Source organism: Halichoerus grypus, chromosome 11, assembly GCF_964656455.1.
Source record: "Halichoerus grypus chromosome 11, mHalGry1.hap1.1, whole genome shotgun sequence".
NCBI classification, from domain to species: Eukaryota; Metazoa; Chordata; class Mammalia; order Carnivora; family Phocidae; genus Halichoerus; species Halichoerus grypus.
This window is the reverse complement of record NC_135722.1, coordinates 12,196,481-12,212,759: the sequence shown is the minus strand read 5'-3', so window position 1 is coordinate 12,212,759 and position 16,279 is coordinate 12,196,481. Positions and strand designations below refer to the sequence as shown.

The following is a 16,279-nucleotide window of genomic DNA, read 5'->3' as shown; positions in this document are numbered from 1 at the left end:
GTTAACACACAATGTTATATTGGTTTCAGGTGTACAATATAGTCACCCAAGAATTCTATCCATTACTCAGTGCTTATCAGGATAAGTGCTTTCCTTAATTCCCATCACCTATTTCAGCCCCCCCCCCCATAACCATCTGTTTGTTCTCTATAATTAAGAGTCTATTTTTTGGTTTGTCTCTTTCCCCCCCCTTTGTTCATTTGCTTTGTTTCTTAAATTCCACATATGAGTGAAATCATATGGTCTCTGTCTCTCTCTGATGGACATTTCACTTAGCACTCTACTCTTTAGATCCATGTGTGTTGTTGCAAATGGCGAGATTTCATTCTTTTTGGTGGCTGAGTAATATTCCATTGTATATATATCCACCACATCTTCTTTATCTATTCATCAATCGATGGACACTTGGGCTGTTTCCACGGTTTGGCTATTGTAGGTGATGCCTCAATAAACATCAGGGTGTGTGTATCCCTTTGAATTAGTGTTTTTGTTTTCTTTGGGTAAATGCCCAGTAGTAGAATTATTGGATAGTAGGGTAGTTCTATTTTTAATTTTTTGAGGAATTTCCATACTTTTTTTCCACAGTGGCTGCACCAGTTTGCATTCCCAACACCTCTTTTTTTTTTTTTTTTTAAGATTTTATTTATTTATTTGACAGAGAGAGACACAGCCAGAGAGGGCACACAAGCAGGGGGAGTGAGAGAGGGAGAAGTAGGCTTCCTGCGGAGCAGGGAGCCCGATGCGGGGCTTGATCCCAGGACCCTGGGACCATGACCTGAGCCGAAGGCAGACGCTTAACGACTGAGCCACCCAGGCGTCCCTCCAACACCTCTTTTTTTATTATCTGCTTTTAAAAAAGGAATTTTTAGTGATTTGCCCATGGTCACACATCTCAAGTTGATGTTGGAACTTGGATTCAAACACAATCCTGTTGATTCTGTCTCTCTCTCTCTCTCTTTTTTTTTTAAAGATTTTATTTATTTGACAGAGAGAGACACAGCAAGAGAGGGAACACAAGCAGGGGGAGCGGGAGAGGGAGAAGCAGGCTTCCTGTGGAGCAGAGAGCCCGATGCGGGGCTCAATCCCAGGACCCTGGGATCATGACCTGAGCCGAAGGCAGACGCTTAAAGACTGAGGCACCCAGGCGCCCCCAGCACTTTAAATTTTGTACTGAAATTGTCTGTTTTCTGGAGCTCCTCACAGACTATATATTCTCTGAGGGCAGGGACAATGACTGGACTTTGCTTTCCTCTTCCAAAATGAAAGATGTCCTAGTGCACCTCCTCACTGGTTCTCTTTGAGTTGTCTTCGTCTATGAGGCTATGAGTGTCCTGACTTCCACTCCCACATATGCTGCCATATGCCCCAAACTGGACCCACGTAACAGAGTTTGTCATGGTGGGCTTTGCTGGGGTGCATGAAGCACGCCTCCTCTTCTTCACACTCTTTCTCACCATCTACCTGTTCACCTTGGTGGAGAACTTGGCCATCATCTTGGTGGTGGCTTTGAACCATCGGCTACGTAGACCCATGTATTTCTTCCTGACACACTTGTCCTGCCTTGAAATTTGGTACACGTCAGTGACAGTGCCTAAGATGCTGGCTGGTTTTATTGGGGTAGGTGCCGGCAAGAATATCTCCTACGCTGGCTGCCTGTCTCAGCTCTTCATCTTTACCTTCCTGGGAGCAACCGAGTGTTTCCTACTGGCTGCCATGGCCTATGACCGCTATGTGGCCATTTGTTTGCCTCTCCGATATGGGGCCTTGGTGTCGTGGGGCACCTGCATCCGTCTGGCAGCTGCTTGTTGGCTGGTGGGCCTCCTCACACCTGTTTTGCCTATCTACCTCATGTCCCAGCTGACATTCTGTGGCCCCAATGTCATTGACCACTTCTTTTGTGATGCCTCACCCCTGCTAGCCTTGTCCTGCTCAGATGTCACCTTGAAGGAGACCACAGACTTCCTAGTCTCCCTGGCGGTGCTCCTGGCCTCCTCTATGGTCATTTCTGTGTCCTATGGCAACATCGTCTGGACATTGTTGCATATCCGTTCGGCTGCTGAGCGCAGAAAGGCCTTCTCCACTTGTGCAGCTCACCTGACCGTGGTGAGCCTCTTCTATGGCACTCTTTTCTTTATGTATGTCCGGACAAAAGTGGCCTCCTCCTTCAACTTCAACAAGGTGGTGTCTGTCTTCTACTCCATTGTCACGCCAATGCTCAACCCCCTCATCTACAGTCTTCGGAACAAGGAGGTGAAGGGAGCTCTGGGCCGAGCCTTTTCCCTCAGGTCTTGGAAAGGTCAGTGAGGAGGCAAGTGAGGATCTAGTTTTCTTGTCTTGGCTTTTCAGAAGGAGGGCTGTGGGACAGAGCAGTGCCCTGGGTAGCTAGGAGTTATGGATTAGGTATTAGTTAAAGTAAAATATTAATCTGCTGTAACAAGAGACACCTAAGTATAATGTGGCTGGAAGAGGGAAGATTCCCTCTTTCCTGCACCTGTCCAAGGTGAGTGCTCCAGGTTGTTGAGTGGCTCTGCTCAACAGGCATTCAAAGACCCAAGTTCCTTCCATCTGTAGGGTCAACATCTCTTAGGATGTCGGCAAACTAAGAGCGGTAGGCCAAATTCAACTCAGTACTTGTTTTTAATGACCTGTGAGCTAAGAATGGTTTTTATACTTTCAATACTTGATTGTAAACAAATCAAAAGTAGAATAATATTTCATGATGCATAATCATTTTATAAAATTAAAAATTTCAGTGTCCATAAATCAAGTTTTACTAGAATACAGTGACACCATGTATGTTGTCTATGGCTCCTTTTGTGCTACAGCGACTGAGTTGAGTAGTTGTGACAGAGACCATTTGCCAATCCCCAATCTAGGGCCTTCTTGTTATTTACATGGTCAACACAGGGTCCCAGGGGGCAAGAAGGGTGAGGATAGATCACAGAGGAAGCAAACCCCATGTCTTAAAGTTTCTCCACTAGATGTGGAAACCATCATTTCTACTCACCTCTATTGGTGAGAAGCTAGCCATAGTCATGTCTAATAGCCAGGGTGCTAAAAATAGTCCATAGCTAGGCAGCCAGGTACCCAGCCCCAATTTGATTATTGTGGAGAAAAAGGAAAGAACGAATTTTGGCAGACAACCAGCAGGTTCCACCACAAAGTCCTCAGAACCACAGCTGATTTTCCATTGTGATCCATGTACTTATTTTCTTCGAAGCTACATTGTCTTATTTGAAATATAGACCCACCTGTCCTCTTTACCAAACCGTGCTCTGAAAATGCATTTAAGAAGATGCATTTAAGAAGATCTGTATGGCAATGTCAACTCACTTGAAGTAAGGCTTAAAAGACAATTATAATTCAAGTCATTCCTTACACTTAGATAGTTGTACTCTTAAAAACATTTACGATCACCATTTGAATGTTCATTCTAGAAACTACAGTGTATGGAAGAGAAAAGTGCAGAACTTGACTGGGTCGGGGGAAGGACAGATTTTCTGTGATGGTGTTTCTCACCTGGCCAAGAATGAGCAGATGATATGATGATGCCCACAGCATCTACGCCCCTGCCCCACCCAGTGTCTTAGCTGTTGCTTAATGGTTAGTAGAGAGGGCACAAATCACACATTTTGAAAACCATTTCATTTGTTGAAAGTTATATATAATTTATTGAATATTATATATGTGCTTTATATTCTTTTGGATGATGGCAAGATACATAAACAGTGCAAAGATGAGAACCTTTCAGAATCAGAAATAAGAATTCATATGAATGAAATAAGAGTAGAACTTTCAGACACCTGACCTGAGTAGATTTGAGCACAAAATGCATTTGACTTTTAGGTTTCTGGCTGAGGGAAACAAAGCAAATCATACTGGGTATATAAGAGTTCTCCAGAGAAACAGAACCAATAAGATCTATCTATCTATCATCTATCATTATAATAATAATGATATAACTATCTATCTATTTAGATAGATTGAGAGATTTATTATAGGTATTGGCTCACACAATATGGAGGCCGAGAAGTCCCATGATCTGTCATCTGCAAGCTGGAGAACCAAGAAAATCAGTGGTGTAATTCAGTCTGACCTGAAGGTTTGAGAACCAGGGGAACATATAGGGTAAGTTGTGGTTTGACGTCAAAGGCCCAAGAATCAGGGGCTCTAATGTCCAAGGGCAAGAGAAGATGGATGTCCCAGCACCAGCCAAGAGAACAAAATTTCCCTTCTTGCTCCTTTTTGTTCATCCAGGCCCTCGATGGACTCGATGATGCCCACCTGTATTGATGAGAGCAATCTTCTTTATTCAGTCTACTTATTCAAGTGCTATCTCTTCAGAAAAACCCTCGCACACACCCCAAAAATATTTTAATGACCGTCTGAGCATCCCTTAGCCCAGTGAAGTTGACATATAGAATGAACCTTCATAAAGGGTCATGTCATTCTCATTTATGGTTCCAGAAAGAACTCAAATTCAAACAGAATGCTTTCTGGATTTTGACTCTAAGAACAACTCTATGGGAAGTATTGGTAAAGCTTACAATTTTGAGCTTGTGGAAGATAAATTACTTAAAATGGTAAAAACGCAGAAGCATACTTTTAGAAAGGATCCTACATATGTAAAAGTGAGTCTTGTTTTAATAAAATCTGATATGAGAAACTGAACTGATAATATAATATTATAGGTCAACTATACTTCAATAAAAAAAAAAAGAAAAAACTGAAAAAAAGAGGCCTCGTGAGTGTGATTATTTACATTGTAAAGCAATCACTCCCTTAAAAAAAGACCTATCTACCAGAATCTGAAGTGCTGGTGAGATACATGATATTTGTAGGTATTGACAGCAAAAGTTTTTCTTTTTAATTAATTAATCAGCTTCTGGCTTTGTTTTTTGCATTATAGTTGACAAAATATCATATTACTTTCAGGTGTACAACATGGTGATTCAACATTTTTTTTTTTTTTTTTTTTTTTTTAAGATTTTATTTATTTATTTGACAGAGAGAGACACAGCGAGAGAGGGAACACAAGCAGGGGGAGTGGGAGAGGGAGAAGCAGGCTTCCCGCCGAGCAGGGAGCCCGATGCGGGGCTCGATCCCAGGACCCTGGGACCATGACCTGAGCCGAAGGCAGACGCTTAACGACTGAGCCACCCAGGCGCCCCGATGATTCAACATTTTTATCCATTATGAAATGATCACCTTGATAGGTCTCGTTACCATCAGTCACTAAACAAAGCTAGAACAATGTTAATAACTATATTCCTTATGCTGTACATTACATCCCAGTGACTTATTTTAAACTGGAAGTTTCAACGGCTAAAGATTTTAAACCCACTATTAATGGTAGATCATTCTGCAATGAAGATAAATTATGAAATCAGGACAGGAAAATATGTATTCTTGTAAATAGGGCATTTCTGAGAATATAATTCCTTCTTTGGGGGATACCAAAGAGACCCAGATGTACCCAGAGAATGTCACAATGAATAATTTGAGAGATGTAAGACTTGTTTTTTTTCATTTTTTAAAATTTAAATTCAATTAATAACATAATGTATTATTGGTTTCATAGGTAGAGGTCAGTGATTCATCAGTCTTATATAATACCCAGTGCTCATTACATCATGGGCTCTCCTTAATAAGACTTGTTTTTTAATAATTTTTTTAAATTTTATTTTTATTTATTTATTTGAGAGAGACAGAGAGATAGCAAGAGGGAGCACACGAGGGGGCGGGTAGGGCCAGGAGAGGGAGAAGCAGACTCCCCGCTGAGCAGGGAGCCTGATTTGGGCTCGATCCCAGGACCCTGGGATCATGACCCGATCCGAAGGCAGTCGCTTAACCAACTGAGCCACCCAAGTGCCCCAAGAGAAGTAAGACTTATTAAGACAGAATGCTGTAAAGAACACTGTTCAACTTGTTTTGCCCATCCTGGGTACCTAGATAGCAATTTAATTGTTAGCTAGGGACTACATGGGAGCCATCCTGGAGAAGGTCCTTTGACTTGGGACTTGGTATGAATGACGGGATCCGTATACTGAAATCAGAACTCTACAGTTTGCTGTGTACCATTATGTAACCATTGTTGAAGGCTTTGATGCTGGTCTATGGGACCCCCTTCTATGGTTCCAATTCCTTTTATCCTTTACACCTGTGTTGGTATTCCATTCCTTTTTTCAGAGGTCTTAATCTATGGTTGGTCTCTTGCTTTTCAATTTTCACATGTGAAATCCTTGGAAATCCTTGACTTCCAAGCTGTTTGTCAAAACACTGGCTTTGGCTGTGGGATGCTACAGCTTTCTGTTTATTATTTTTTCTGTAATTTTCTTTTTTTAATGTTTCAGTTTTTTAAATATAGATTTTAGAACAGCTTTCTGTTTCTCTAAATTGAGTCTTTTCTACTTATATCCTTGTTTCCATCGATGGCTTCATTGTCACGGTCTAAGTATCATTCTTGGTCAGTAAGATAGGAGCATTTTAAACCCCTTTTGACAGGAATTTAAAATGGATCTCATTGCCCAGAAACGTGGATGCTTCGGGACCTTGAGACCGTCTGTGTAGTGCCGTTCAGCTCTGTCCCTCCCCAGAAAGCAGTCCAGGAGCACTAACATTTAATTAATTGATGCCCAAAACTTTGTGGGCTTCATTAGCACCCCCACACTCCCAGGGAAGTTGAGGGGCTTTATTTAGAGCAGACTCTTCTCTAGTGGTTGCTCAGCTGGGTCTGTGCCAGTCACCTGTCCTCATCTACCCAAAGGTAAGCGGCCAGCCAGAGCAGGTGCAGGTTGTTAGAACAGTTAGTTCCACAAGAGATATATTCAGTTTACTCTGATCAGGTTAGGTTGGAAATGTTAGATCACAAGCTTTGCAAGGGCTCCACTTCAGCCGTTCTGAATGTCCCTCCCCAGGGCATAGCTTGGAGCAAGGGTCTCATAAAAGTTTCAGTTATTCAGCAAAGAGTCAAGACATCCAGGTTTACCACTCTGTATAATTTTATTGAACTACTTAACAAATACTTGTTTAGTTCTCATTATGGGCCAGGTACTATCCTCAATGCTTTATAAATACTAATTCATTTATTCCTCATTGATAACCCCACGAAGTTGGTGCTGTTACCTCCCTTTGCACGTGAAGAAACTGTTGTACAGAGAAGTAATGTAACTTGTCCAAAGTCACACAGCTAAGGAAACAGAGAACTAGGTCTTTAAACTTGTTTATCTAACTGCACAATGATGCCTGGGTATATTGGTCCCTTCTTGGCATCATTTCCCTTGTAAAAGGACAGGGTGGATGGAAGACTTTAAATACCTACCTTTGAGTTTTTAGTATGTGCTGGGCACTCCCCACATTTTCTCACTTCATCCTCACATCAACCCAGAGGGAGCCTTATAGTCTCATTCTACGTTGGTGTAACCTGAGGCTCAGAGAGGTTAAGCCACATCCCGAGGTTCACACAGCAGCAACATGGAGGAGCCAGGAGGCTCTGAGCCAGGACTCTCTGACTCCATCCGACCACTGTACCTCGCTGCCTCCTCTGCAAGATCTCCTCCAATACTAGCTTTGCAGACGTTGACTTATTTGTTCACCAAACAGCTCTTCTGTCTCCTCTCCACACCGGGCACTGGCTGGCTGCCGAGCGGCCGCAGGATGAATGACACCAGATGCTTCCATCAAGGACAACATTATTGCAAACATGTCTCACGTCCCTCTGATGGTAGAAGCCGCTAAGTGACGAGGAGGAGTCCAGACCAGTGTCACAGGGCGTGTTGTCCTGGCGGCCAGCCCAGGGAGGGCATCCTTGGGAACGCGGCACTCCCCACAGTCTGCTTCTGACCTTGCCTGAGAGGATGCCTGCCAAGCATTTGTTCTTTTGTGTTCTTCTTGGGGTTGAGAATGATGATATAGCATTTGGGAAAGAAGAGGCAGGACATGAGGCCTGCTCCTGATGCTAAGATGGCAAAGACCTCCACGGCCACCGTGTCTTTGCCTTGAGTGCTCATGTGGGCAAGGATGAAGGAGGCCCAGACACAGGAGCACACACACATGCTAAGAGTGATATGCTTTGCTTCGTTGAAGGTGTCAGGCAGCCGGTGGGCGGGGAAGGCCACCAGCAAGCTGACCAGCCCTAGCAGACCCAAGTAACCCAGCATGGCATAGAACAGTTTCAAGGAGCCCTCATCACACTTTACTGTCATCATGGATCCAGGCTCAGTAGAGTTCACAGGCCGTGGGGGCCATCTGATCACCCAGAGCGTACACAAGGTTGCCTGGATCAAGGAATAGACAATGGGGACAGTGCTAGGGAAAACCGGCCCCACCCACCTCCTAAGCCGGGTGTCCGGCCGGTGGCGTGGAAGGCTGCCACCACCATGAGGGTCTTGGCCAACACAGTGGACACAGAGGCTGTGAAGGTGACCCCAAAACCTGCCTGACTCACAGCACAGGTGAAGGGTCCTGGGTGCCCAATGAACAGGAAGGGGCAGAGGAAACAGAAGGCCAAGCAGGACAGCAAAAGGTAGCTGAGCTTACGGTTATTGGCTCAGACGATGGGGGTGTGGTGGTGCCAGATGAAGATGCCTAAGATGGCCAGGGCAAGGAGGAAGAGCAGGGCTGTGCAGACCACCAACGCTGCGTTGAGGGGCTTGTGGTAGGACAAGAAGTCAAGCGTTTTGGGGATGCACAGACTCTGCCCCATATTGGGCCACTGGTCCTCAGGGCACTTCTCACATGCAGCACTATCTGAAGGGAGAAGGAGAAACCAGGTCAGAGACCAGAGTGGGGAAGCTTCTGGAAACTGTCCTGTGGCCAAGAAGTCACAGGACTAGGTCTTGTGTATTTCAGTTTTGTAACCCTTCCATGGTACTTGATGTCCTCAGATTGAGGGCCGAAGACCCAGAGGGCAGAAATCCTGGCGGCAACTGGTCATCATGCATCAGACTGTAATAAAATAACATCGACACAACGACCTACAGAAGCTCTAACTCCTCTCTGGGCTTTGTCCCTTTTAGTCCAACCACCACTGTGGCCGTGTCATAATTCATAGTCACGGCTAGTTTATTCATGCATTTATTCATTCATCAGCCCATTTAATTTAAAGAATTTCAGTGGGGTGCTTACTATGTACACAGACTCTCTCTTTTTTAATGGAGGCACCTACGTCTAAATCACTCCTTTGATAGAACGTATCAGAGTTTTGCTTTCCGTAGTGATTTTAAGGATGGGCTTTGTTACCGGAGCTCTAGAGCAGACATACGTTCTCATTTAACTCTCTTCCTTGATTTGGTTACATCTCTATGAACCCAGATGCTTGATTTCATGTCCTAATCTGCAATTCCAAGGATGATTTCTTATTTATCATTTCTGTCCTCTCTTCACCATCCGGTGTCTCCTCCCTGTCCCCAGCTTCATTCAGCGGTGCCTTTCTCTTTCAATGGGCAAAGAGGATCCTCAAAGACCCTGCCTTCCCTACACTGAGAGTTTCCATTGTGCCGGGAGACCTTCCCCATCCCGTGGCTTCAACAGTTCCCTGGATTTTGTGCCTATGCCTCCTGATCAATTCTCTTTCTTTTCAGTACATTGATCGCTTCTCAATCTCCCCAAACACATTGAAACGCACACTGCTTCTCCACGTAATTAATTCCCTGGCTCCCCATTTTTGCAGAGTAGACTCCACGGTCCTGAGTCTGGCAAGGAAGGCCCTCTGTTATCTGGCCACCTGCTCCCTGCATCTCCCATCAGTGGCTGTGTTCAAGTGACTCTGTGCTCCTTACTGCTTTCCTGTCTTGAAACTTTGTTGATGTGCTCCTTGGCCCCGACTGTCCTTCTCATGTTTCATTGCCTGGGAAATTTCACTTGTTGCTCAAGGCCTAAATCATATGCCACCCCCTCCAGTGGAAAGTTCCCCTACATACCCCTTTGTTAGAATTCATTTTTCCTCTGCACTTCCATGGTTCGAGGCTTGAATTTGTATTAAGGCAATTGATTTCACTTCATAGTCTAGTTTCTTTACTCTCCCAGGTTTGGAAGACACAGGGATCATCTCCTCGAAGAGATCATGAGCTCTGTGGTCCGAGGGCTGTGCCTCATTTGTTATCACCGCCTTTGCACCCAGCACAGTGGCTGCATATAGTAGGTGCCAGTTGATATCTGTTGAATGAATGACATCTTAGCAAGATGCAGATTAAGTCAATAGAAGCGTTTTTTTTTTTTTTCAATATTTATGGGATGGCTACTATGTGGCAGACATGAAAGTAGGCACAGAATTTGGACAAACTCAGAGTCGATGAAAGAAAGAATGAATGGATAGCCTTAAATGACTTTACTGTAGCAAGTGGGAAGGACATCTTGAAAACATCTTTTTGATTTCCTCTTTGCTGGGTTTTTCTTTCCCAGTAAAGAAAGGAGTCATTCCTTGAAGTGATGATCAAGGCTTGTCTGAAGCCTATCCTGGCTGCTGGCTGGCCCCCGTCTACAAGGGCAGCCTCTCTCTTACCTGTTGCCATGGCCGTCTCTCCTCTGGGGCAGGGAATGCAACTGTAGCAGCAGTTTGACTTCTCAGATAGGATCGACTTCCTGGTTCCCACAGGACCTTTTTCACTGCAGATCGAGATAAGGACCTATGCACGAGAAGAGAGAGAGCACCGGGGAGACTGTGCAGCATCTGTGTATTCAGGTCTTAGAAGAATTACCAGCATCATTCTACCTTACCAGGACCCTTCCTGTCTTCTTCGTTCTTCCCTCTCCTTCCTTTACCTCCTCCTTTCTTTTCCTCTTTCCTCTTTACCTTCCCTTCCTTCCTTGCTCAGGTAGTTACCAATGTGTTCCATGGATCAGGTACCGTGCAGGATATTAGTGAAATAACAGTAGGTAAAAATGATCTCTTAGAAGAGAAGAAGAAAAGAACAGAGACGAACTACAAGTACAGCCTGTATGAACTAACAAAATGGCAATAAGCACATACCTATCAATAATTACTTTAAATGTAAATGCACTAAATTCTCCTATCAAAGGCTAGAGACCTGAAACCATAAAACTCCTGAAGGAACAGTGAGTAATCTGTTTAACATTGGCCTAAGCAATGCTTTTTCTAGATATGTTTCTTCAGGCACAGGAAACAAAAGCAAAAATGAACTACTGGGACTACACCAAAATAAAATGCTTTTGCTCCGTGAAGGAAGCCATCAGCAAAATGAAAAGGCAAGCTACCTAATCAGAGAAGATATTTGTAAATGATATGTCTGATAAAGGGTTAATATCTAAAATATAGAAATAACTTATACAAGTCAATGACAAAAACCAGACAGTTCAGTTACAAAATGGGCAGAGTACACGATCAGATATTTTTCCGAAGAAGATATACACTGGCCAATAGACACAAGAGAAGATGCTCAACATTACTAATCATCAGGGGAATGCAGATCAAATTGAATTAAATTGGAAATTATATATATTTTACTTTCCCATTTGCTCATTAATTACCTTTGCCTTTAGCAAGCTCCTTTGTTTGGGGAGCTGGGGGTGGTTTTGGAAGGTTTTATTTGCTGAACAGCCTTAGAGCTGTCAGTTGAGTCAATGGTCCGCTCTACCCTCCCTTTGACCAAGTACCCTAAGCCAGTTCAATGTAACAAATACTGTTGGGTGCTCAGAAGTGTGAGGTGCTTTGTGGGCGTGGTAGGGGGGCTCTCAGCTCTCACCTTTAAGAACCCTTCTGCCCAGATTATGGCACTGTCATTTATCAGCAGCTCTTTTCCAGGAGGAGCGCTGAAGTCAAAATGTCCAACAATGGCTGTCTGTCCTCTCTGGTCTGGGAAGACATAGATGTTTTTAATGTCAAACATTGCCAGCATCTCAAGATAACTTCTTCGTGGGCTCTGGTGGTGAAGTGAAGATTCTGGGTATAATGGAGCACCTGAGGCAGGGACAGAAAGTACAAGGCAAGAAATTGGTTAGGCGTACCACAGGCAAGGGAGCTCCCTTCACATCACCGGACCATTCTCCCACATCTGTGCTCACCAACACATGGAGGAAGGCACCTCCTCTTTGCACATTTTATGGAAAAGAACTCTGCTTTCTCATTTTTCAAGTTTGCCTTAATCTGCAGTGCGTAGGGAAGTGGAAGTCAAGTTAATGGAAATCTGGTCGTCTAGGGCTTGCCTGAGACATTTCACGGACAGGCTCATCTTATGAATATGGGTGTCTCCACGTATTCGTAGCAGCGTCCCTTCATACATACTACTTAGTTTCCTTCTCGGTGCCAGACATGATTAGTGACTAGGAAACGGAAACACTCTGAAGGCAAGCACACATTGTGCACATTTCTGTATCCCATGTTGCTCCAGGGAGCATGAAAAGGGCTTAGTAAATACTTGTGTCACACACATATATTTGTTGAGTTAGGCCACTGAAGCTCAGTAAGACCATAGGAGGGAGTTTCAGCAATGATGTTGGCTGGGGGCAATGCTGGGCTTAGATATTGAGAGCTCCCAGGAATACGTCAGCATAGGGAGGCAGCAGAGAGCCTGGCCCAGCGCCCAGACTGTGGAGCCAGGTTGCCTGGTGTGATTCCTGAATCTACTTGAACCACCCGTGTGACCTTGGATGTGTTATTCCACCTCTCCATTTTCTCATCTGTAGAAAGGGGACCTACCTCCTAGGGTCGTTGTGAAGATGCAATGTATTAATACATACAGAGTGCTTGCAACATTACTTGGCATGGAAAAGCACTTGAAAATTGTTAAGTATTATTCCTCTTAAAGCCTTTAAAAACCTCACACTACACAGTACTGATGAAATCACCTAAAACCCATCTTAAAGAAGCTGTGCCTAGTTTGAAAGCATCCTTTTAGTAGTAAGAGGATTTTTCTTCTACTCTGACTTTGTTTCTATAATTTTACTTTGATATTTGTAGCGGCATGTGGCTGAGTGCTCAACAACCAGCTCTCTGGGGGAAAAAGGCAGGATTTTTAGGTCTCTTACTTTCCATGGTGAGCAAGCAGCTTGTGCAATTCCTGAAAATTTTACAATTGACTCTCATCCCCAGCAGGAGCCAGTCCTCTCTTCTAGCTATAGACCCTGACATTTTTCATAATAAGGGATCTGAGCCCAGGAGACGTTGGCTCTAAAGTCAGTGCTCCTTTCATTAGACGTTGCTTCCTCAGCGCTAGCCTGTGGCTCAGAGCAAGCTGGGAAGGATAGGGATTGAATCCGGGGGTCTTGGCTGCTCACCTGCCAAGACCTGGCATTGTGTGGGTCCACACAGGTGCCTCCCAGGAAAGGTCCGTCTCCTGGGAGCAGGACGTCAGGTTCTGATAGGCGGCCAGGAGGGCTCTGGCTGCCAGGTAGGCTTGGTAAGTGGCCGTCAGGTCATGCAGTTTGAAGGTAGACAGGTAGACCACTGTCATGTTCTCATGCTCTTTGCAGTGATGAGCCTCTTCTCTGGCACTTGGGCTGGAAGCCCCTGATCCAGGCCACCTGCATCCCTGCAACTCCTCACAGAGCTTCCTCACCTGGCCGTTGCCCGGGTAGGTGGCTGGGCGCAGCGCCAACTGGAAGTCCTCAAAGCCCGGCAGGAATCCCGAGTGCACGGTCAGGCTCAAGGTGACGTTCAGCAAGGTGTGATGGGTTGTAGAGGAAAAGAGGTGGAGAAGACCCACGTCCTCCATGTCACATTCTTCTCCCAGAGGGCCTCGGCCAGTAGCCTGACGTGGAGGTGGTAACAGTCACAGACGATGACCGCGGTGGTAGGGCTGGCGGCGAGCATGCTGGCCACGCTGTGGATGCCGTGGGCCTGGCTGCCGATCCTGGAGAAGGCCACACAGCCGCCCGCGCGCCTCACCTTCCGCAGCTGCTGCTCCAGCCACTCCAAGTTGTCACCGTCAGAACCCACCAGGCCCACCCAGGTCCAGTTAAAGTGGCTCAAGAGCTTGGCCAGGACCTGGGGCTGGTGGGCGCTGCTGGGCACCGTGAGGAGGAAGGACGGGAACCGGGACCGGTCGGAGAACTGGGGATCCGTGGCTGCTCGTGGGGGAGAAGCGGGGCTGTATATTTGCGTGGGGACACCTTACCACCCCTGCCCAGTGTCCGCAAATGCGCTCACCTGCTGTCCTGGACCCGCCCTCACTGCCCCCCCTTCTATATGCAAATAGTTTTTTTTTTTTTTAACATACAGAAAGCTGTGCGTGATTACCATTTACGACCTGATGAGTTTGGAGATAAGTGTAAACCTGTGAAACCTCAGCACAATCTACGCCATGCACCTACTCATCAGTCCAAAGTTCCTCCCACCCTCTTCTCTATTATATTAGTCTGGTTTTGTGTGATAAGAACACTTAGCACACTATTTACCCTCTTGGCTAATTTTTAAGAACACAGTACATATTGTGAACTCTAGGCATTATGCTGTACAGGAGATCTCTAGAACTCATTGGGTGTAACTGAAACTTCGTGCCCTTTGACTAATCTCTCCCTGTTTTCCTTCCTTCCAGGCCTGAACCACTTCTCTATTATCTGCTTCTGGGAATCTATTTTAATTCGTCATATAAGTAATATCAAGTTGTATTAATCCTTCTGTGCCTGTCTTTTATTTATTTATTTATTTTTATTTATTTTTTAAAGATTTTATTTATTTATTTGAGAGAGAGAATGAGAAAGAGAGAGAGAGCACATGAGAGGGGGGAGGGTCAGAAGGAGAAGCAGACTCCCTGATGAGCAGGAAGCCCGATGCGGGACTCGATCCTGAGACTCTAGGATCATGACCTGAGCCGAAGGCAGTCGCTCAACCAACTGAGCCACCCAGGTGCCCCTGTCTTTTATTTTTAAATATTATCTCAGCATATCTCATCATCTACCTCCAGGTCCTTCCAAAGCCTATATGCTCAGGCCTGGGAGGCCAGTTCCCTGGAAGAAGGACAGCAGTGGACTGAAGAAGGCAGAGTAGGAAGCCAGTGGGAGAAGCAGAGAAGTAAGGTGTGCTAAGTGATTTGTTTTTATGCGTTGTATCATTCTTGACATTGCTTGAGAGGTAAAGGTTCAAGTGAATTAAAAACTTGAATAATCATGAGAAGCATAGAAACAAGATATAGAACTTCCAAAGCAATGGAAGAAAAAAAGGTTAAAAAAATTAGGAAATTTCAAGAAAGGACAAAACAAGAAAAAAGCATAATAAATATGAATGAAAAATGAATGGAAAAATGAATGAAAGCATAGAAATGCTTTCTAACTAAATAACACATAAAACAGCTTTCTATTTGTTATTTCTAGTATTATGTTTTTAAATTTTTTTGTGGAAAGTTATGACAAAGCCTAAGAGATAGACAGTTCTATGAGAGGGCCAAATGGCATCAAACACGTCGGCAATTTGAGCAAATGTAAAAGGTTCAATGACTCCAGTTAAGAAGAGCATAATGTGTGCTCTGTTTGCTGTCTAGACAAACTACAGCCTCCTGCATCCTCACTACAGAAGTGATTTATTTTTATGCCTTTGTAAGAATTTCCACATAAATAAGAAATGAGAAAAGCCATCCTCAGTCAGCTAAGTGTCCTGATAATTGACTGACAAGCCAAGGTCACCCTAAACGAATAGTTCCATTTGGAACCTTGAGGCTAGGTTGTTCCACCCCAAGTCCCGACCCTTCGAGAGCCAGAGGGTGCCCTGGTGTTATGGCTCTCTGGTTCATCCTTGCCTTCTTGTCCAGAGTATGAGCACTTCTGAGGACAGAGCCATGGCGTATGGTACCTATGGCATAGCGCTCTATGCCATGAGTGATGTGCTCAGTAAAAATTTGGAAATAATAACCAGCCCCACAATAGGCAGTATTTCTGTTTAGGTGAGGTTTCCTCCTTCTTGCTTCTGTACCTTCTTCTCCCCGTGGAGTCTGGTTGCCCAGCTTCGAATCCCAAACTCCCACTTATTATTTGTGTGAATTGTGGCAAGTGACATTTCCTCTTTGAGTCTCAATTTCATAATCTGTAAAATGGGAATAATAATATCTACCTCCTAAAGTTGTTGTGAGGATTAAATGAGATAATAAAAATAAAGACAATGATATTAATAAGAGGAAATACTGATATAGAGCTTACTATAAGTCATGCATTTTTCTGAGTGTTTTTCATGTATTAACCCATTTAATTTTCATAAGAATTTGATACATGCAAAATATCTAGAAAGCAGTTCCCACTGAGGGTAATGACTCAAGAAATTACAGATATAGTTACTATTAAGTAATCTCAACCAATAGTGCAGAAGAAAGCCTGTGATAAACTCATTTATACT

At 44.4% G+C, this 16,279-nt stretch overlaps 1 protein-coding gene across 1 annotated transcript; it reads left to right on the top strand.

Moving 5' to 3' along the window:
- Window positions 1-1,350: 1,350 nt before the first annotated feature.
- Window positions 1,351-2,304, top strand: OR6Q1 (olfactory receptor family 6 subfamily Q member 1). The gene has a single exon (XM_036076521.2). The coding sequence runs from the start codon at window positions 1,351-1,353 to the stop codon at window positions 2,302-2,304; it is 954 nt and encodes a 317-aa protein (XP_035932414.1).
- The last annotated feature ends 13,975 nt before the right edge of the window (window positions 2,305-16,279 follow it).